We start from the raw sequence: 21,456 nt of genomic DNA on the forward strand, positions 1-21,456 counted from the left end.
AAAAAAAAAAAAAAAAAGAAGCAGTATGAAAATTATCACATAATTATCCTCCTTAGATAAATTTTTACCTATTAAATTACATCTATAGTTATATTTCACAAGATAAAAACTATTATGTCTGTCACTTAGATAAAAGATATTTACAACATGATCAGAATCACATAGTCAGAATAGGTATTCCATTATTAATGCTGAATACTGAAAAGGTTTATAAATTTTACTAGAGTCCCAGAAGTTCAATATTCGAAAATATGCACGTTGGAGTTAAGAAACAAACACATAGAAAGATGCTTAAATGCATGTGTTATTTGGCAGCTTTTAAAAGGACTTTAGCAGCATTTCATAACACTTCTTATAAGAGCAAATATTGTACTATATTGATATCTTACATTTATCAAGTTGGGAGGTGGGTTAAGAACTGAAACCCAGGCCTTTTCATCCTTATCTCAATGCTAATCCCTCTGGAATTCAATTGGTTTAAAATGAAACATATTATATAGTAAGTCCTCACTTAGCATCATCAATAAATAGGTTATTGGAAACCTGAAACTTTAACAAAATGACATATAATGAAACCAACTGTACCACAGGCTAATTGACATAAACAAAAGTTAAGCTCTTATGGCATATTTCTGGTGACAAAAACATCTCCAAACTTCTAAATGTAAGCCCAAAACACTTCTAATAGTAAACACTGAACTAAAAGTAAGCTGTACATATTTTTTAAAAAGACTAATAGAAGCAAGTCATATACTTAATTACCCAATTTTTGGTGAACCAGTGCTTGGTGACGGCCATAGTGGTGGTGAGATAAATCAAGGAATAAATGTTTGCCAAGGAAAAGTTGTAAAGAGCAGCTCCTATTCCAACCAAGTAAAAAATAATAACACGCGATGGGCTTATTGAGCATTTTCATACAGTGTCATGTATTGTCATAAATGATGATGACAATGTATGATCACATATTTTTATGATTTATGATGTATTTGAAAAATTTCTATTTTACGATAGTTTGGATCTACTCATTCAGAGTCTCATATGGCTACAGCCTATCCCACAGCTCAGGGTACAATGTGGGCCCCAACTCTGGACATAAATGACATAATTTGAAGGACTGCTGTATTTCATCCCATTGCAAGGTTCACACACACACACACACACACACAAACTCTCACTCAGAGGGGATGCCAATTTCGTCTGCCAATTAACCAAATATGCACATTTTGGCACGTGGGAGAAAACCTAGGTACCCAGAGAAAATTTACACACTCACACAGACATGAGGAAAATATGCAAACCCCACACAGGTAGTGGAAGGAAAAAATTTTTTTCTTATCAATTTTATAACAAAATGGTGTTGAATTAAATGACATAACTTGAGGACCTGCTGTATTCCACATTTTAATTAGAAACCACAGAATCATGAGTGACTATTCTTTTTCAAATTGTCTCTAATCTGCTTCTTTTTCAATTCCTCAACATCTCACATGTCTGTCCTGCTATTCTCTGTTAGAAAGCCTGAATTAAAGGTCTCCTTGTGCTTGAAGACCACTCACCCTCCACTCCCTTCCTATGAACCTCCTGCTGCAACACTGTCAGAGTGAACTTTCTAAAACGCAGTTCTGATAGTGGCATTCTTAGGATTGGAAACATCTGATAGCTAGCTACTGCCAACAGGTGGTGATTCTTAAACTATGTACCTGGAGGTTTCTGTTGCACTAAGAATTGGCCAAAGGAATTTAGGGTAGCTAAAATCAAATACCTTGTAATGTCAATCAGGTTAATCAGAGGAACAAGAAAAGTTAAGATAGACAGTTGTAATTTTTTCCCCATATCTTTTTATTAAATATTTCAGATTTGTTACTGTTTGTCTACTAAACAGACCTAACAGATAAAAATAACAAAACAAAAACCAATATTAATTCTGAGTGAACTAGGCTTAATTCAACAATTAGTTATTTTTGAGAGGCAGTAGAATACAAACTAAGGATTTTTATCTCATATCATATATGGGTCATTTTTTTCCAGTTCGTATGATAGTTAAATTATGCTTTAAAAACCTAGAAATTAACAACTTCTACATTCTCTGCTTCTGAAACTATTTACATATTACCCTTCCGTGCTGCTGTTGGCAACTTACATCACCTCTTTATAGTTCAAATGTATAACCATTCACTGAGACACCTATCCTATTTTAATTTACTTTTTATTAAACATCTGTCTTCCAAATCAGTGAATTTGCTATGGGCAGAAGCAATACACTATTTACCTTTAAATCACAAGGGCTTGACACATAGTAGGCACTCTTCAAAAATGCACGAGACCCAGTAAGTTCAACTGTCTGAGAACGAGACTGCCAACTATTTATTATAGTGGTAGAGTTTCATAACTTCAGAGCAAAGTCTATAAAATTTCCAGTGTAATATATAACACGATATAAAAATAAAATAAAATAGTTCTACAGTTATTTTTAATTCATGCTTTATAATACAGCAGGTAAGATAATAAATTGAATACAACAAAATACAGGAATTTTCTTAAAAACATGTGGTACTCAGGGCATCAAAGTTAAATTAAGGATTCAGTCTATCTTATAGAATTGAATTATAATTATAAGGAATTTTTAATTCTGTGAACATGAACTGGATAATAAATATTAAATTGTCTTATGCCTCCCATATTAAAAGGTTGCATTCATTTAGCTGAATGAACCCAACTCAGTCTCTATAAATGTTAGGGCTTAAACATAAAGGTTAAAAAACAGCAAAAAAACCAATAGCTGCAATCATTACTTCAAACCAGTAGCTGCAATCATTACTTCATTGTTGCAAGTAAAATTTTACAAAAAGAAAAGTCAGCTGGAATAGTTTTCACAATAAAAAGTGCAACTATGAAACTATGCCAGCAGGTTTTTCTTCAAGTATAAAGGTATTTTCTATGTTAGAAATAGATTCAAAGCTTTACAAAGCTTTAATCTATTATATAATGGTATTCTCATACTGTTTGGTTTGTTTTTTGAAGTTTTGAGCCCACCAGATATTCTCTATCCACTTAACCACTATCATTGCAGGGATACAGTTCATGGATACAAAATACACAGTCCAAGGAGCCAGAGACATACTTAATGTGTGCTAAGGCTTATGCTTTAAATTTCTATTAAATATCTTACTCATCTCAGATTGATTAAGGCCTGTGACCTATGGACCAGCGGTAATGGTTGCTTTGAAAGCCAGCATTTAAGATGAAATCTGAATAGAGCATATGCAAGGAACAAAACCATCTGAACTACTTACGGCCAGCAAGCAGGAACTGATAATACTGAACGGCATCTGCAGCGAGGAGCAGAGGGTGGTTTGCATTAAATGGTGGCTGCAACTCATTCCATTGAGGGGTTCTAAGGAAACAGTAGAAGAATATTAATATTTAAGTTAATAGATGGGATATAAATCACCATGACTGTCATCACTGATGAACGCTGATTTAAACTCACACTGTTTTTGTGATCATTAAAATGAACTTGTAATCATTAAAATGAATGCATTGAAACCTGAAACACAGGCCATCTGCTTAAAAAGAACAAAAAGGTGGCAGTGTTTCACACAAGTAAGATGGAGTCAATATTAGCTTAGGAGCCGAAGGATTTCCAACAGAACAGACAAGACATTCAGAAGATTAAGTAGAGAGACCTGTAAAATTCAAATGTTACAACTAAGTAGTTCCAATAATATGTATTTTCTAACCTCTTTATTCTTAAAATATATGTATTTTTAAAATAAAATGAAACAGGTAAAAACAGTTGAAACAGCTCAGTAACTGGATGACTTATGGATCAAATTAGCATCTGATTTTCAAAGCAAGTCACTATTTCAACAATGATTGCACAGTAATTTTAATTAGATCTGCTCACTCTTAAATATGTCTGATAAATAGGATATTGATCAGATCAACCCAGCACAGTAAAGTACTAGTGAAGAATGCTGGAGCCTCCAAAAAATCAATGTAAGAATATTTTAAAATGTCAAAAGGACAGGGATCATTTTCATATCCATTTTTGTCTGTTTCCTTCCATACATGTCAGGAGCAATTTTTTCTCTCCTGACAACTATATATTAAGCAGGTTTTATTCCAGGTTTCATTTATTCATCTTTGTGCTAGCTGATAAAGAATTTAATCATTATGCATTTTTAAGATGAACTCTGATTCTTTAATAAACATTTCTATGATGCTTGCCCACTGTATCTTGGGGAGTCACTTTAAAGGAAACCTTCAAACCTCTTTATATTAGTTTCTATGCCCCCTCCTCCATTAATGGCTGTCTAAAGCTACTCTCTATTTTCAGTGAGCATGAGACTGCAAATAGGGGAACACAAAGGTACAAGGAGAAATGCGTTCACAGAGGTATTCTCCAAGGGATACGCCCAAGGCAATTGAAAATGTACATCCATACACAAATCTGTACATAAATGCTAATAGTAGCTAAAAAGTAGGATTGTTCATCAACTAATAAATGGACAAACAAAATGTGAATAAACATATAATGGAACGCTATATGGCATAAAAGGGAGTGAGGTTCTGATACATGCTACAACAGGGATAGACCTTAAAAACAGGCTAAGCGAAAGAGGCCAGACTCAAAGGTCATATGTACAGGATTCTTCGCATGAAATGACCACAGTAGGCAAATCCACAGAGACAGGAAGTAGATTCCTGGTTGCCAAGGGCTGAAAGGCTTGGAGAAAATGGGGAGGGACAGTTAATGGGTATGGAGTTTCTTCCCAGAGTAATGAAATTGATTGTACTGGTGGGTATACAACTTTATGAAAAGTCACTTTCAATGGGTAAATTTTATTATACCAAATGAAAAAGTAATGAACTATTGTAATTTGGCTAGATGAAAGAAGTTAATCCAAAAAACAAAAAAAGTACATTCTGTGTGATTCCATTTATATAAAATCCTAAGAACTATAAATTAATCTGTGGAGACAAAAGGAGAGATTCCAAAGGGGCGCAGAGAAACCTTCGGGAGTGATGGATATGTTTACCATGTTAATTGTGGGAAGATTTCACAGCTGTAGACATTTCAAAACTTATCAAACGGCAGACTTTTAATCTTTCATACGTCAATAAAGCTCTTAAAAGGAGAAGAGAAGAAAGGAGATAGTACCTAACCAGCGTCCAGCTGGCGCGAGGTGACGTCATCATTTCCAGTGGCGTGTCATCACTAATCTTGGGGGCAGTGCTGAGGGGCCGGGGCTCCATCATGTGCTCCACTAAGGTCCCATAGCAACTGATAATGTACAGGGACTCAACTACAACTTGTTTCGATTGGTCTACAAACAGAGAAACAGAATCTGGATGTGTGATAATGGCATAAAAGAACACAGCATTATTTTTACAAGTAATTGTTTATCTATTCTCCTGAAGCTGATCAGAGAAAATGAAAAGACAGGAATTTTTTTCATAATGCCCCTTACCCAAAGCTCGCCTCTTATAAGTAAATGCTAACGAATAAGAAAATCCCTAGGCTATTAAATATTTTCAAATCTTAAGCAATTTATTTCAAGAGTGATATAGTTCTAGCCAAAATTTTAATAGAGTGAAATAACATTTTACAGTCATTTATATTTTCTACCATGCAATTTGTCCTACATTACGGTAAATAAATGATAGCAGGTAAGACTGACCGAAAAAGGCATCATATATTATCTACGTAGGATGTACCAAGTGAACTGCATGAAACGCTGGTTGTATGCCTCAATCAGCCTATGTCACATCCGCTTTCTGCCAGAAAACTTACATTTAAAACTTAAATTTCTGGATCAAAACTAATAAAAAAACACATGATGTGTCAATGTAAGTTTATCAGTTGAAACATATACTGTATACCGCTGGGGTGGGGGGTGTTGATAATGGAGAAGGATTTGCATGTCTGCAGATAGGAGGAATATGGGAAATCTTGGTACCTTCTACTCAATTTGGCTGTGACTCTAAAAAGTAATAAAAGTCTATTTTGTGCGTGTACACACACCCACACACACACACACACGCCAGCTTCCCATCCTCCCCCAAATCCTGTTACTTTTCTCTCAATGGGATCACTAGCCCTTCTGTGGTAAATGAAGATTAGCCATACTTTGAGAAGTCAGGTGCTGAATATGTATCTAAATCAACTGACTTTATAAGAAATACACATGTACTCACTACCAGAACAGGCTGAGTCCTCTATCTCAGGTTTTACACTAAACCTAGGAGCATAAAAATCACTCATGAATGCTGGGTGGGTCACCTTATCTCTATGTCAGACGAATCAATTACAGCTGATTTGAGAAAATGGCTAATGACCAGCCAGTGGGACATAAAGAAGGAGCAAGTTAAAAGGGTAATTAGAACAGAAGGGAGAAGCATTTGAAATAGAGCTTCACAGAAGGTTTTAACTAGTAACAAAAAGTCCTTTCGATAGCATCATTAAACGTAAGGAGGTAACAAAAAAATAAAGATGGGATAAGGAAATGGAAGCCTCGCATACTTCACAGTATTCTCTCCCACTTAGGTAAGGAACCGGCTGTGCCTGAGATCCTGTTACCAGGGAAAGGGTCACTGAAAGCTGATAACGCGGGAAAGGGCTGATGTCTGACTGCCAGTGTTACACATAAAGAAGAGCCATTTTGCCAAAACAATACAGCCTGTGGAGCTCACCAGAGAAGTGCCCCAGGAACACCCCAGTTTGTGACCTACTTTAATAATTACTAAAATAATAAGGGGAAAATCACAACTTGTTCAAAATTATAAACTTGGTTTATAAATGGAGGCATTCTCTTTTATACAGAGACCATAAGGGATCACATCACAAACTAGACCATCAATCACATAAACATTTTAGGCATGTGGGGGGTTTTTTTGTTTGTTTTGTTTTTTGTTTTTGTTATTTGAGACTGAGTTTCTCTCTGTCACCCAGGATAGAGGCATCATCATAGCTCATAGCAATTTCAAATGCCTGGCTCCAGCAATCTGCCTACCTCAGCCTCCTGAGTAGCTGGGACTACAAGCAAGTGCCACAACTTTTCTATTTTTAGTGAAGGCAGGGTCTCACCCATGCTCAGGCTAGTCTCAAAATACTGTGCTCAAGCCATCCTCCCAACTCAGCCTCCCTGAGTGCTAGGATTACAGGTGTGAAGCACTTTGTCCAGCCTACATTTTAGGTATTGATCCTAGTGATCAAAGCAAAAATTAAAAATATAACTACAGTAGTCTCCTGCTACATGCATTTCAGTTTCAGTTACCTGGTCAACCTGAGTCTAAAATTATTAAATAGAAAATCCTAGAAATAAACAACTCATAAGCTTCAAATTGTACACTGAGTAGCATGATGAAATTTCACTCTGTCTCATCCTGTCCCACTCGGGACAGAAATCATTCCTTTGGTCAGTGTAACAACACTGCATATGCTACCAGTTGACTAGTTACTTATTAAACCTCTTGGTTATCAGATTGGAAAAACACAGTACTATACAGGGTTCACTACTATGTGAGGTTTCCAGTATCTATTGGGGGGATGGGATATATCCCCCAAGGACAAGGAGAGACTATTGTATATCATTTCAAGGGAGCAATAGTGACCACAAAAGCTGACCCTTATTCCTCAGTGGCAGGCTGTTTTTTATCATGTTTTTAAAACATGGCAGAGTCACTGGTTTTTGTTTATTTGGTTTTTTTTTTTTTTTTTCAGTTTTTGGCAAGGGCTGGGTTTGAACCCACCACCTCCAGTATATGGGGCCAGTGCCCTACTCCTTTGAGCCATAGGCGCTACCCAGTCACTAGTATTTTTTAAAGTCAAGATTTAACAGTAGAAAGTCTGGTTTCTTTTCTTTTCTTTCTTTCTTTTTTTTTTTTTTTTTGAGACAGAGCCTCAAGCTGTCACCCTGAGTAGAGTACTATGCCATCATAGCTCACAGCAACTTCCAACTCCAGGGCTTAAGCGATTCTCCTGCCTCCACCTCCCCAGTAGCTGGGACTACAGGCACTTCCACAACGCCCAGTTATTTTTTGGTTGCAGCCATTATTGTCGGGCCCAGGCTGGACTCCACCCGCCAGCTCAGGTGTATGTGGGTGGCGCTTTAGCCGCTCCAGCCACAGGTGCCGAGCCGAAAGTCTGATTTCAAACTCTGATTCCATAATATACTAACTAGTGCTTCTACCTAAGGTATTTAAATTTCTGATCTCAAGTTCACCTCTAAAACAGAAATTATAAGGCTTTCCCTCTCCCATATTATAGATGGTGGTATGAAATTAGCTTGTAAAAATATAAAAGTTATAAAATGGGTATGGAATTGACAGCATTGATATCATTTGCAGACTGTTACCAAACAAAACAAAACAGAATCACTCAACGTGCAATTCATTCCACGTTTATAGAGAGAGGACAGTTTTTCTTCTTGATGAGGCTTCAGTAGTTGAGGACAGACATGCTAATAAAGTGGAAAAACCGGTGTCTACACACTGGGTCTAAGATTATTCTAGGAGAACTGTCATCAATTTTTTTTAAGAATCAAAAATTACACATGGAAAGTTTGAGCACCAGTAAAAATACATACCTTTTTCTCTTTTCAGACCTGCATTATTTGCAAACCATGACCTGGATGTCCCAAAAATAGCAGCCACGCAAAACTCTCCGCCCATTGATTTGCTGGGTGAAATTTGTGGAGGAGGTTTAACTTTGCTTAAAAAATAAAATGACAGTAAAAAAAAATTATCATAATGAAATGACAGTCCTCGAATGACAGATTTTCCTTTAAACTCTACCCCAAATTATTCAAAGCTTCCTATATGAACATGCATTTTGCCTTAAGTAATAACTGGCAATGTAAGACTATCTTTTGGAATAAAAATAAAATTAGTTCAAAGTTCCAGAGTTTTGTCAAGATTGTAGCTTATAAAGACCAATAGAAACTAACTCCTTTTAAAAGTATATGCTGGCAAAATTGATTCACTTCTTTTCAGATGAATTAACATTTTCCTGGAGATCATAAAGTGGAACAATAGTACTAACATAGACATCTCACAATAATAAAATAAATTATCATTTCATTTTGATAATATACAGTGTGAGATTAATAATACAAATGAATGGAGACAGCATGTAAGAAATGAGATTATATAAAATGAAACCTTGACAATGTTCTCAGCCTTAAAGCTATGGAGAATTAAACAATGTATAGGAAGAATAATGATCTATTGCAATTATAGTCACTGATCTTCCTATTGGTTGTTTCTTTTTCCTCTTGGGTTTGTGAAAATGTTTTTGCTCAGGGAAAAAAAGGCCAAGGCAGAGTTAAGTATCCACAGCCTCTCAAGTATAAATCTTTTCTGTTTCTTATATGTCTGAGAACCTACTTAGAAATGGCTGTTACGGCATATATAACTACCACTAAAAAGAAATTGCTTTCTTCTTTGTTGTCTACAAATAAGCTTTCATACTCTCAACTGCTAACATCATCTTTCATGTTCTTTCCAATCTTGTATTTCTGTTCTCTTTTGGTGTATCAAGGACTTCCCCCTCACTAGCAATTTTGCCAATCGCTTTTGATAAACTATTTTCTATAATTCATAGACCAGAAAATAACCTCACTGTGTACTGATCAAGATCATAGCCCAGGTGATACACAATAAAAACTAGAGCGCTAATGCTCCCCTCTGCTAGTCAATCTTCAATGTCAAGCAACATTATTTCTACCTTATTTTCCTATTTTGCTTCATCTGTTTATCTTTTAGTAAAGTGTGGGCAGATAGAAAGGGATAATTTTGTAGTCACAAAGAAACATGAATTTGAATGCCAGTGCTGCCACTATTAGCTGTTAGACTTTTGGTTGAGTTATTTGACCTCTCAGAGTTCATACTACTAATACATAAAACAAATACAGTAATGCCTACCTCAATGGGTTATTTTAAGGATAATATTTTTTCTCAAAGTGTAGTCTCTAGCTAATAGTACCACGTGGGAAATTTGTAAAAATCCAAGCAAATACTAATCAGGCACCATCCCAGACCTATTAAATCAGAAACTCTGGTACTGGAGCCCACCAATTTGTGTTTTGTAACAAATGCTCCAGGAGGTTCTAAGGCTCAACTTTGAGAACCTCAGTATTAGGCAAAGCAAGTAAGACTCCTGACTTGGTGCCCGTAGCACAGTGGTTACAGCGCCGGACACATACACCAAGGGCGGAGCACCGAGGGCGGAGCATCAAGGGTGGAGTGTTCGAGCCTGGCCTGGGCCAGCTAAACAACTGCGACAAAAAAATCGCCAGGCGTTTTGGCAGGTGCCTGTAGAACCAGATACTTGGGAGGCTGAAGCAAAAGAATCACTTGAGCCCAAGAGTTTGAGGTTGCTGTGAGCTGTGATGCCCCAGCACTCTACCAGTGGGGGGTGGGGAGGAACATAGTGAGACTCTGTCTCAAAAAAAAAAAAAAAAAAAGAAAAGCAAGTAAGATTCCCCCATCAGTCCTTTACCATGTTATAGTATGTTAACTCTCCTGCATAGCCCAGAGCCCTCAGCCAATTTCCAGAAAAAGTGAGGCTTTGCTTTAATAATCTGTTTCCGGCTCGGCACCTGTGTGGCTCAAGTGGCTAAGGTGCCAGCCACATAACACCTAAGGTGGCAGGTTTGAATCCAGCCCAGACCCGCCAAACAACGATGGCTGCAACCAAAAAATAGCCGGGCGTTGTGGCGGGCGCCTGTGGTCCCAGCTACTTAGGAGGCGGAGGCAGCAGACTCGCTTGAGACCAGGAGTTGGAGGTTGCTGTGAGCTGTGATGCCACAGCACTCTACCCAAGGGGACAGCTTGAGGCTCTGTCTCAAAAAAAAAAAATCTGTTTCCCAGTTTTTTCAAAACTTTAAGAGTTCCTCAGATATCTTATTTTCTGAGACTTCTGTTTTAACATCTTCCCTCTAAGGAAAGCTAAAGTCTGGATGAGAGACAACCATTCCTGGCCCCTTTGGTTGACCCCTTGTAACAAAATGTGTGGTAATGCACATTTCTACACATGAAAAGAAAAAAATACTTTTCTTTCCATCATTAACATTTCTTAAGCACTTCATTTTGTTCCCCAAACAAACAACATCCGTGCCTAAAATTCAACACAAGTCTTAGTCCGACTTGCAGTGACAGGGAATTAAAGATATGGCTTGCTTTTTCTTTAAACAAATTTTCCGTGAGGAAATGAATCTGGTTCTACAGTTTCACTTCTTCATAGTTGCATCTGTCACAACTGTAACAACCCACTTCCAGAGAAGAAGACTCTCCTTTGTCCCACACCTGAACAAACACGTACCTTCCCTTCATATCTGGGTCACTGGCGTCAGAATTGTTCTTTCTGTTTATGATGCTTTCTGTTGTGTTACCTTGGAAAGCTATTCTTTCCATCACTGAACTACTATCATTGAACTGACAAGTTCCTACAACTGGTATCTTGGAAGTACTAGAGGTCATTTTTAACCCTGTAGGGATTCTGAGAGGCTGGTAGTGAGGAGGAGGAGGAGATAAAAACTATTCTAGAATTTCGTTGAAAGCAGTTTGCAGTTGTGTGACTATGAGCTTTTACTAGAATCACCACTAGGGAACAATGATACTACAGGGTACCAATAAGCTTCACAGGGACAAACTCAAAGCTGTTCACAAATTAGTGGATGTGATTTTTGTTGTTGTTTTTAAATCATGTGGTAAAAAGTTAAGTATGCCACTTCTTAAGGGAAAATATGGTTCCTCTAAAGCAGCCGTTCTCAACCTGTGGGTCGCGACCCCTTTGTAACAATGAAAATACATCTGGCATATCAGATATTTATATTACGATTCATAACAGAAGCAAAATTACAGTTATGAAGTAGCAATAAAAATAATTTTATGCTTGGGGGTCACCACAACATGAGGAACTGTATTAAAGGCTCACGGCATTAGGAAGGCTGAGAACCACTACCTGAAGTGTGCACCCTAAACTGACTTAAAAATAAGTGCTTCTAGGTCACATGGCCATTTTTATCACAAAGAGTAGAAAAATAATAGGTCATCAGTTTAGTCTTTGGACATACAAAAATATATGGTTTGTTCACTAGCTGACCGTCTGATTAGCCCATGCCAAAAGCTAAAATCTCTTGCATAGATAGGAGTTACACCAATTCAATTTTGAACACACAGGTAAAAAGTGTCAGCACAGTGTCATTTGAAATAAGCTCATTATCTCCTACAGACAGTAAGTATTTTATGGTAAGAGTATGCTTAATGTATGTGAAGGATTATCATTTTATTATTACACCCCAACATTTCTTCTTTTTCCTCTGATAGGGCCTTGATAAATGCCATTAGTAACAGATTGTGTTTAGTAAGGAATCAAAAGAGTTTTCATCCTGAAAGTAATCTGCCACCTGCTACATGACATAGTGTTGCATGTTGGCGAAACACATTCATATTAAGTCAAGTGTATTATCAATTTACGTTTGGAATGACTATGGCATTCAAACAAAATGGAAATGTAAAAAATATATGCGTGTGTGTAAGCCTGGCAGAAGAATAAAAAAGAAAAAAGAATCTAATTAAAGGAATGTTATTAATAAAATATTTTCTGTGTGATACAGCCAAAGTTTGAAATTTTACCTTTAGCTCAATTTGCCCTTCATCCTAAGTTTTAAAAAAGACCAAATCCAGGAAATCTTGGTATAAGTGGAATGGTTTTTCTTTTCTACTAAAGTGTGTCAGCAACATATCGTGTATGAGCTTTTCCACAATGATCCAGAATATTTCTATTTCTACAAAACAGCCTTTTCTTGACAGAGAGATAAAATACTAGAAATGATACACATACACATGGAATAAAATAGTGCTAGCAGTATAGGGTAAATCAGGTACAGTTATAGATCAGTGTCCCGATCCTTACAAGGAGAGCTCTTTGACACTAAAATTTTTTTCTTTCTTATTCTCAATTATCTCAATTTCTCCTCTAAAACTGGTCTTTAAAAATCTCATTAGAGAACATTTACAAGTATAAAAAAGAATTCCTCCATAGCACAACAAAGTAACTATAGTCAAGTTATGGTATACTTTAAAATAACTAAAAGAGTAGGTGGAACTGGAATGTTCCAAACACAAAGAAATGACAAATGCTTGCGGTGAATACTCCAATTACTCTGATTTGATATACATTATATGCCTATATCAAATAAATAACCTATGCCCTATAAAAACAACTATTATATACCCATAATAATTTTTTTAAAAATTACTCTGGGTGTTTGGATATCTTCTCTCATTCATTTCTTAAGTTAATACAAAGATAAGAAAAAATATTCACTTTGTATTGGTGTCCAGAAGTTTAACTGCATTAACTGTGTAGACTTATTCAGTTCTTGCAGTGCAGAAGAATAAAACATCCTGAGAGTTCTAAGGGACCTCCTGCACCTGATTATCACCTCCTGCTCCTGTACTCTCCTTAACTTGTCATAACTCCTGGTTCAACAATTTCTTTTAAAATTTTGGCTTACCTTTTGAGCAAAACATAAAAAAAAAATGAAACAAATGGAACTTTTACCATGTCTGGTAAAACTATGATCATAAAACCTCATAGTGAGTAAGCTGGATACAAAGGAACATAATTTTTAAAAAATACCTACAAGCCAGCAAAAGAACAAAACAAACAAGGTGCTAAAGGTAAAAATCAGGGGTTTATAATTCTTTGTCATGGCTTCCAAGGAAATGCTTAACCATCCACCCCCAATAAGAATCATTTTCACTGCTATCAGAAGTTGTAGGGATAAGAACATTACTAGACCCTCCAAAAACATTTACACAGGCTATTCAAGGTCCCCATTTTTCTTCCATTGGCCTTTATTATGAAATCCAATCAGATCAACATATTGACTTTCTCTTGACTATTCTTTCCCTACACACAATTGCAAACAGAAAAAAGAAATACAAATCTCTAATAATGTCTGCTAAAAATGTATAGGGCAGTGTTCTCCCTCTGGATAATTTTGCTATGTATCATAGAATAGGGATATATCTGGTTATCCATGGATGGCATGATAAGCAGCAATGTGGTCCAGTGCCTTGACAGAAAGGGCGCAAGCATGGAAGAAGCTACCAGGAGATAGAAGCACCATTTCTTTCCTTTTATAAATCATAAAAGAACTGCAATATTTGAATTTAAATGTAAGAGAAAATACTGACCGAAGAATTTATAAGTGGTATAATGGCTTCCTGTTAAAGAAAAAAAATTTTCTTAGAAGTTTTCTCTCCTTCCTCACTTTATTTTCTAAAATGGACCCTAAGAGGGGACACTGAAAATATTTTATTTTAAATAACTAAAGATATAAAATTGTTCTATTCTGCCATAAATTATTTTTAAAAGTCTAAAAGATTTATCTAAATGTGGTAGGTAAGAAAAAAATTCTCCTGTTTAGATAAATTTTACCTTTTGAAAAATGAAATAACAAAATTTTTAAATATTCTCAAGCGAAGGAAATTAATTTAAATGAACTACAGGTGGTTACAAAAGATTCCATACGTAGAAAAGATCAACAAGCTTACATAGCAAAATATCTTGGAACACCTTTAGCATGAGTAAGAGAAAGACTTCATGTTTGTGTGTAGAAAGGGTGGCAACACACAGAAAATATTCTGTAAAATTTTGTAATGAATATTTTGTAAGTAAAGGTACATTTAGCTATGATTTCCCATTTTCCCTATGTATGGTAACTTTTATATTGATCAAATACTCTTAAAGAATGCCAATCAAAATTTTAAAATGTAATTTGGTATGGAAATTTCATCTTCTTTAAATGTAACCTTATACACATGACACAAAGGTATTTTTATGAATAAGTGATGTATTCGTATGAACTACCCATTGTCCATGTGTTATGCATGTATTTTGATAAGCAATTAAAAAATAACAGTAGTTTGAATACAATATTCATGTACATTAGGAGCTAAGTAAATTCTTATTACTAATATGTAATTGAATTTTAAAAATTCGGACTGGAATTATTTCTCTTAAATTTCTATGTTTAAAAATGCATGCTACGTGTGTAATGCTTTCATATTATTTTATATGGTCATTCAACTCAAATATCCTAGTTAACCTAGACGATACATAATGCTGGGGAAGTCTAAAGTGAATAAAATGTTGAACACAGCCTCCTTTCCAACGAGCTTATTTGGCTATCAAAGGAAAGGTCCTTATTTTAAAACGGACTCATCTTAAAGTACATGAAATAAAACAAGTTCAATAAAGAATTAGCAGAAATTGTAATACATTAAAAGCAAATTCTTAGTTACGTCTTGTACTTGAAAATAATAAAACAAAATTGTAGGAAATTTATACTTCGTGTTAAGAGGAATTATAAAAACGTTATTGTCATCCGAAATACATATATTACCCTACAACTGGAAATGCTGTGTACATGTTTATTTAGCATAATGTTTTATTTCAGAATAGTAAATAAAAACCGTTCTCTGGTTGAATGCTAAATACTAAAAAAACAGCAAAACTATTTAAAACAAAGGAGTTCTTAGAAACAACATGGAAGAAGTTGTCAAATTTATATTCATTTTGCTGCCTTAATTTGAGGTTTCATTAAGATCTTAATGGAAAAAACATGCACCACTGGTAAAGGAACATTTTAAAGGAGGGCCTTTTAGTCTAGTATAAGTGACTAAAAACGAGTTTCTTGTGAGCTAACGATGGCATCAAACAAACCACAAAGCAGTCTTCTAAAAGACAGGCAATGATTTAAAAGTCTACTATATTTCATATATCCCTTTCTTTAATCTGGCTCTTTTAATCTTGTTTCAACCTCAAATCATTTCTGGTTGACAAGTGCTTTTGCTTAAATGTGAGGAGCACATAAGCTGTTGAAGGAATGAACTTTTCTTATTTAACATACAACAGTTGGGACTCCATCTTCAGGCAGAAACTTCAATCTTTATTAACATACTAAAACTCTTTTCTTTTCAGATTGAGGAATTTATCCCAAAACGGAATTTAATGCCAAATTTAGACTACAAAGAAGTTTTGTTATATGTTGAATGTGGCATTAAAAATTCATCACCTACTGTCAGCTCCTAAGATTCACATATTTTATTTGTTTTAAAAAGATCTCTGGTCAACAAAATTAACAAAAATTGACTTTCATGAGATTTATATTCATGTACACCTTGAATTTGTTTAAAATAGTTTCTCAAACTGTGTCCTAATTATAACATGGCACTTCGAGGAGGAAAATTTTATGCTGATTTGGTTTATATTGCTTATTCTTAAATGGTAATGAAATTTTCAGATGTTCCTGTGGCATGTGATCACTGAAATTAGTTTGCGTCGAATAAAATTCGTCAATCTTAAACAACTATTTAAAGATCCTTTTATCCAAGAGAAAAAAGTTTGGGATGTTCATTGTAGCATAACAGAACAGTGTGAACAATTCCCAGGAGCAGTTATGAGAACTACATGTATGTGCAGAACTCGTTTAGATATTCTGACTACATTGACAAAACTGATTGCCTTTCATGTCTCAAAACTTCCCTTTGGCTAACATGCTCTTATAAAAGCAGATCTAATTTAGAAGAGCTTCTTTTCAAACATGATATGTCCCCCTGAAACTGGAAAATAAACAGTACTAACAGCAGCTGATATTTATTGAGCACTGATTATGTGCCAGGCACTGTGACATACTAAGACATACTGAGGGGTGTGTGTGTGTGGTGCGTGTATATATATATCTGAGTTCATTTAACCCTCATAATGAACTCATGAGGTAGTTGCCTTTAATAGAGTAAAAAGAAAAAAGAAACAGGCTTTAGAAAATTTCCCCAATTTTATATTGCTAGTAAAAGCGTGAGTTGGGATTTAAGATCCAGGCAGTATGATTCTGGAGCCTCAGCTCTTAATTGTGAAACATTTTATACCAGATTCATTCTACTTTACATCTTTACATGAAACTATGAAGTACACTCTATTTCTTTTCTATGATCATGATGCTTAAGATTGACAAAATTATATCTTATACACTGTTTTAAAATAATTTACTAGATATTTAAGTTACAGTGAGTAAATGCTAAAAATTCAAAATAATAAATTAAGGAATTTTATGTGAAACTTCATCATCACATAGCTCCTTATATACTTGAAAGCTATTCAAAACAGAAGTAACTGTTTTCCTGTTAGGACCAAATAAAATGCAGTAAAACTTTATGGGGCATTTTTGTTATACCTTAAATATATTTATATTTCAAATTAAATCATGTCTTCAAACATTATGTACGACACATAGGGAACGCCTATCACTATAATACTCAAAGCTTTAATCATGGGTGTTAGCCGTGTTGTAATATCCACAAGCATTAAGAGAGAATTCTTCTATTTTCTTTTTTAAAAACATCTTTTTTTTCCTTTTTTGACTTTTCAAGGAATGAAATAAAACAAGAAACTGCTTTTTTTAAAGCTTAATTATCAACATTCATGTTCCACCTCCAAATTATTCAGTAATTTGGTGCATCTATCTGTGATCAGGCCATGCAACTGAAAACAAAACTACAAAACAAAGTTACTTTTTGAGAGTACAGCAAATGAATTAGGCATGCGGGACTGAACTGGAACTCACCATGGAGCTTTTATGGAAAAACACCCCGCTCCAAAGAGATAAGGCCTTCATGGAAAAGGGGGGAAAATGCACAAAAAATTAGAGAAAAACTCATTGAACACTGACAAACACATGTATATCATACTGTTATAGAGTATGGATAAAAATAAAAATAACTGAAAAATTAGTAAACATTTGCAACTCTGCTGTATATACTGTCTAATATAACCAATAAACAGAATGATGTGTAATAACAAGGCACATAATTCGCATAGTATTGGGGATTTTAGAATTTTCTCTTTCTCCCCCTTTTCTGGAGCACCCCTGTAGTCTAAGTTAAAAATAAAATAAAATTCACTGCTGAGGCCCTTTAAAACAAAGCACAAGTTAAATGAAATAATCAAATGGAAAAGAATGAGATCAATAGCAACTAACATGTGGTTATGTGACACGAAATGTCTGAAATTAGCTAAAGATGGCTGAATAAAAAATTTGATATAACATTGTTTGCTGTTCACTGGTTGCAATCTCAGAGCCACAGAAAGAAGGCACATATTTTTCAAGCTGTTTACTTCTAGCAGTGTATTGTTGGTCAAAGGAATAAACAACAAATATAAGCAGCCTATAAGATTTATCTTTATTTTTGGTCATATTCCAGGAAATCGGCATGTCTCTTACCAGCAGTACAAGAGATTAGCTGCAGCTTCTACTGCCTGGCCTGCCTTTCACAAGGTTGGTACACAGTAAATTAAACCAACAATGGCTTGTCTTAAATACAACTGGGGACGAAAAATGAGACTTCAATGTTAAACATAGTTATACCTAAAATTCATTTAAGATATGCTATGCACCACAAAGAAGACTGAGAGGTTTAATTATATCTCAAGCAAAATGGTGCTGTAGCATCTGACATTTGGAAGCCACATATGTAGATGGAGGTGGGGGCCAGGAGTAGTGGCTCATACCAATAGTCCCAGCACTTGTGGGAGGCCCAAGAGGAAGGATGGCTTTGAGGGTGGGAGTTCAAGACCAGACCTTATCTCTACCAAAAAAAAAAAAAAAAAATTAGCTGGCCATGGTGGTGTGCAGCTACTCCGGAGGGTGGCTGAGAGGATCCCTGGCAGCCCAGAGTTGGAGATTGCAGTGAGCTATGATCTGGTCCCTGCACTTCAGCTTGGGCAACAGAGACCCTGCCTCTGTCTCTTAAAAGGAGGAAGAAAGCACATTGTAACACACAGTAGGTATTTCTTTCTTAAAATTTGGCTCAAGGAATATTAAAAAAAAATCCCGCTGATTTGTATAAATTTCCCAGTAAATTGTGTATATTTGACCACAAATTGAAACTTAAGGAAAATATTTTCGTAACAGTAAGTACACTTTTGAAGCAAGAAGCACATTAAATACAAAGAGAGAAGTGAGACACATAAAAGATAGTAACTGGAAAAAAATGAGGTAAAAAAAAAAAGTGAGATGTTGGGGGGGGGGTGTGTAAACTTTAGAGACAAGGTCAGTGCCAATCAAGGACAGCACTTTCATCGTTAATGATCAGAACACAACCAAGGATAGGACGTCATCATCCACATTTCATTTAAGATAGCAGATTCTGAATTTTTTTGACTATGATCAGTAGAAGTACATTTTAAGGTGCAAATTGGTATGAACATGAATATACACAAATAAGAATGAAAAAACAATCCGAGGAATGTGGTTTTTATTTGCAATAAGCTTCACTATTTTCTATTCCAATGTCCTGTCAACACTAATGTTGAGGTTTAGTTACAATACAGTGAAGTGCACATCCTAACACGGTCTGACTGGGATCTGAGATCCCGCGTTTCCAACAAGCTCCTCGGTAATGCCAATGCTACCGCTTTGCAGAACCACTAGCAAAACTGCATTTTATTCTATTCTACTTCATTAGAGGAAAAAATGTTGATCTCGAGCCTCTTATCTGATTTCGTGACTGGCCAATTATCTCAAAACCAAAAAGGTATTAGAGCTCGCCCTGCGCTTTGAAACACACAGATTAAAAAAACTGAGACTACCTGAAGATCCCAATCTCTGGAGAGCATAATGATGAGAAAATAAAATATTCGAGCCATTTTTAAACACCCACAAATACCTCTAAAACAAAGACATTTATATTGCCAAACAATATCGATCTTAATTTTACTTCGTTAGACAAGACACCTGAAATCACCAAACGGTTCCAATGAGTCTGACAGAAGTGCTTGCACTCTGGAGCCCCAGGCTTCACTGCTCGCTTGTGTATACTGTACCCACTCAGGACAATCGCCCATCTCCACACAAGTATCAGAAGGCAACTGATAGAAAGAATTTAGAAGTTTTTATTAAGTCCTTTATGACTCCATTGACTCCAAAAATGAACCAAACAAAAATGAAACACAATCTTCAAAAATTCAAAACCTTTCCAAAATTCAAAAGACCATCTGATGTTCCCCACGTGTTGAGTCAATAAATACCTTTTTGCAGGTTTAGGTTTCCTTTTATATAAAAAGGAAACATATGGTTAGCCAAACAAATGATATAGAAATGTTAAAATCACCTAGATTTTCCTTTCTAGGCAGTAACATGTTGTCAACAAGATTTCTGCAGCCGCTTCCCTGCCCCATGATCCCAAAATGCACTATAAAACTCCAGACCTTGTAGTTAACAGGCTTGTACTTAAATAAATAACATCACTGTCAAGTTTGAAGACAATAAGGCTCACCATTCACAATATAACCCACTTGCATTAGTTAAAAGTTACACTGCTTCCACTGTACCCAGGGCAACATAGTGAGACTCTGTCTGGAAAAAACAAAAAAAGTTACACTGCTTCATTCAAGTAAGGATCTGCTAGCTAAAACAGCTCAAGGAGAAAGAAGAGGGTTGAAGAGATAAGGTGAGATCCTGGTTTAGAATGGACACTTGGCATCTATCCAATGAGTACTCATCCACTTCTTGCCTAATCTTATAAATTAGACCTCTGCCATCTATGTGTGAAAGAAGAGCCACAAACTCCAAAGAATTGTAGCGACTGATGTAATTACTTTGTCAGCTGTTCTTTTGAAATGTGCCTGGTTCACCTTTTTTAAGTTGCAAAAGAATGAAAATATAAAGTCACAAAGTACAAATCCATGATCCAGCTGTCTTCACCTATGACCTTCCTCTCCCCTTCCAAAAGTCAACAGCTATAGTTATGCATTGAAGTGGGTTGGGAGTGTGAACAGAGGGAAGAGAAATGGGAATGGGAATGTATGCTCAATGAAACACTGTCTGTATTAAATAAACAGCTCAAATTACTACAGTCAAGCCTGAAAAATTGTGTTTTCCAATCACTATTAAGTTTCAGTAGGCTTAACAATCCTGCCATATAAATTGTGTTCAATTTGTCACCTTTTGAGCTGCATTCTGCTTGAAAAACCTCAAGAAAAACTGGTCAAGAGACTAAAAATCCAGAAATATTATAGATTTATTTATAGACCACCATGTAATGACCGGGCCATTAGTTCTCAAAGGGTTTCTTCCAGAAACACTCAGAAAATAGGAAGAAATTATGTCTTATATCATAATGCTATGTAAATTATTAAATTCCGATCCATATTGTTGAATGCCATGTAATACCACAAAATCTTTGGTCTTACTGGATGAAAAGGTGAATGTAAAGATTGTTTTTAATGAAAGGAAAAAAGTAAAATTAGATTTGATTTGAAATCCTCTATGATCTGAGACTCTACTGCTGAAATGTATATGATTCTATTTAATCATTTTCAGAGTTAAAGAAGAGTCTAATAGACAAATTTGATAAACATACTGTACATATCCTATTTTT

The 21,456-nt window shown here is 35.5% G+C and overlaps 1 protein-coding gene across 1 annotated transcript in view; it reads right to left on the minus strand.

The window, feature by feature from the left end:
- Positions 1-21,456, minus strand: part of BCAS3 (BCAS3, microtubule associated cell migration factor) — a 611,572-nt gene that overhangs the window by 314,508 nt on the left and 275,608 nt on the right. The window contains exons 15-18 of the mRNA XM_023516602.1: positions 17,643-17,687; positions 8,592-8,716; positions 5,165-5,330; positions 3,294-3,394 (exon numbers count right to left, since the gene is read on the minus strand). Of these exons, the coding sequence (XP_023372370.1) occupies positions 3,294-3,394; positions 5,165-5,330; positions 8,592-8,716; positions 17,643-17,687 (437 nt within the window). The remainder of the gene's footprint in view (positions 1-3,293; positions 3,395-5,164; positions 5,331-8,591; positions 8,717-17,642; positions 17,688-21,456) is intronic.

This window comes from Otolemur garnettii, unplaced genomic scaffold (genome assembly GCF_000181295.1).
Source record: "Otolemur garnettii isolate 467f Iridium unplaced genomic scaffold, OtoGar3 scaffold00094, whole genome shotgun sequence".
Taxonomy (NCBI): domain Eukaryota; kingdom Metazoa; phylum Chordata; class Mammalia; order Primates; family Galagidae; genus Otolemur; species Otolemur garnettii.